Here is a 1,362-nt window from a genome sequence, read left to right as displayed (position 1 = left end):
GTGCGGTTACTGACTGCACTCCAAGTGCTCCACGTAAAGCAGCCAGCAGGTGCCGGACACGGCGTTGGCCGTCTTGGACCGAGATCAGGGCGCAACTGCCTGTCTCGTGGGGCTGAAGGACCGTCATGGGGTCGGATTTGATGCTGCCAATCAGTCGGGTCGATAGGTGGCGCCCCGGCGAGATGCATTGCGGGTGCTTGGCGTCGCCTGCTTGAGTGGCCTGAACGCACTCGCGGGAGCCAGAGAGCAAAGGTGTGCGCGAATTGAGGCTTCTGAGCGAGTCCAGGCAAGCCACAGGACCGGCCATGTGCCTTGGTAGTCGAGCGGTGGCCGGAGGTAGCCTCCAGTAGTGCCTCTCAGTTCGGCACCTCGAGACTGGGAGCGGCTGCCAGCTTATTTCTTTTGCGCCCATCGATGCGGACGTTGCTGCTCGCCTGCCTCGCCTCTGGCTCAGGCCGCGCCGTCAGGCTTCCCTCGAGCGGCCTGATCGTCCTCGGTGGCAGCGGCGGCCCGCCACCGGCAGCGGCGGCGGCGGTCGCGGACGGGCGGGAGCTCCGCAAGCAGCTGAGCGCGCTGCGGGCGAGTTCCGACTGGGACGGCGCGCACGGCCTGCTGTGGTGGGCGCTTCGCGAGGCTCCCTCATCGGCGGAGACGATCCACTGCAACGTGGTCCTCGCCGCCCTCTCGGACGCCGCCGAGTGGGAGCGCGCGCTGGTGCTGCTCGAGCACATGCGCGCCGCCGGCCTTCCGCGCGATGGCTACTCCTTCTCCTCGGCCATCTGCGCGTGCGCGCGGGCCGGCCAGCCGGAGGCGGCGGTCGAGACGTTCAAGGCCATGTGCGCCGACGACTCCGTCGAGCCCTCCTCCGTCGCCTTCAACACCGCGCTCTCCGCAGCGCAGCGCGCCTCTGACCCCGTCCGTGCCGCCGAGATGGTGCTCGCCATCTACACGCTCGAGACGCTCTCGCTGCAGCCCGACGCGTGGGCCTCGGCGGCGGCGCTCCGCGCCCTCACCCGCCTCGGCCAGCGGGCCCGCGCCCTCGAGCTCTATGCCTCGCTAAGACCCGAGCAGGAAGCACAACCTCCCGCCGCCCTCCTCCCCACCGCCCCGCCTCTGCCACGCCCTCCTCCCCACCGTTGCGCAGAGAGTCTCGCGCACGCTTACTCTCTCTCCCTCCCTCCCTCCCTCCCTCCCTCCCTCCCTCCCTCCCCCCCCTCCCTCCCTTGTTGAGCCCCCCCCCAGCCCCCCCAGCCCGCCCCCCGCCCCTCCCCGCAGGTCTCCCCCCACACCGTCGCCGCCGCCCTCGCCGCCGCGGGGCACGCCGCGACCCGACCGCTCTTGTCCGGATGTAAGAGCCCGCGA

At 71.1% G+C, this 1,362-nt stretch overlaps 1 protein-coding gene across 1 annotated transcript; it reads left to right on the top strand.

Annotated features, from left to right (window-relative positions):
- Window positions 1-414: 414 nt before the first annotated feature.
- Window positions 415-1,360, top strand: EMIHUDRAFT_471585 (hypothetical protein; the record flags this gene model as incomplete). The annotated part of the gene is made up of 2 exons (XM_005786980.1): window positions 415-1,135; window positions 1,276-1,360. 2 exons carry the CDS (start codon window positions 415-417, stop codon window positions 1,350-1,352), a joined length of 798 nt encoding a protein of 265 aa, XP_005787037.1. The 3' UTR covers window positions 1,353-1,360.
- Between the last annotated feature and the right edge of the window lie 2 nt (window positions 1,361-1,362).

The sequence above is a fragment of the Emiliania huxleyi genome (genome assembly GCF_000372725.1).
Source record: "Emiliania huxleyi CCMP1516 chromosome Unknown EMIHUscaffold_1472, whole genome shotgun sequence".
Classification (NCBI taxonomy): Eukaryota; Haptophyta; order Isochrysidales; family Noelaerhabdaceae; genus Emiliania; species Emiliania huxleyi.
Note: the sequence above shows the minus strand (reverse complement) of the source record. Positions and strands in the feature narration are given on the sequence as shown.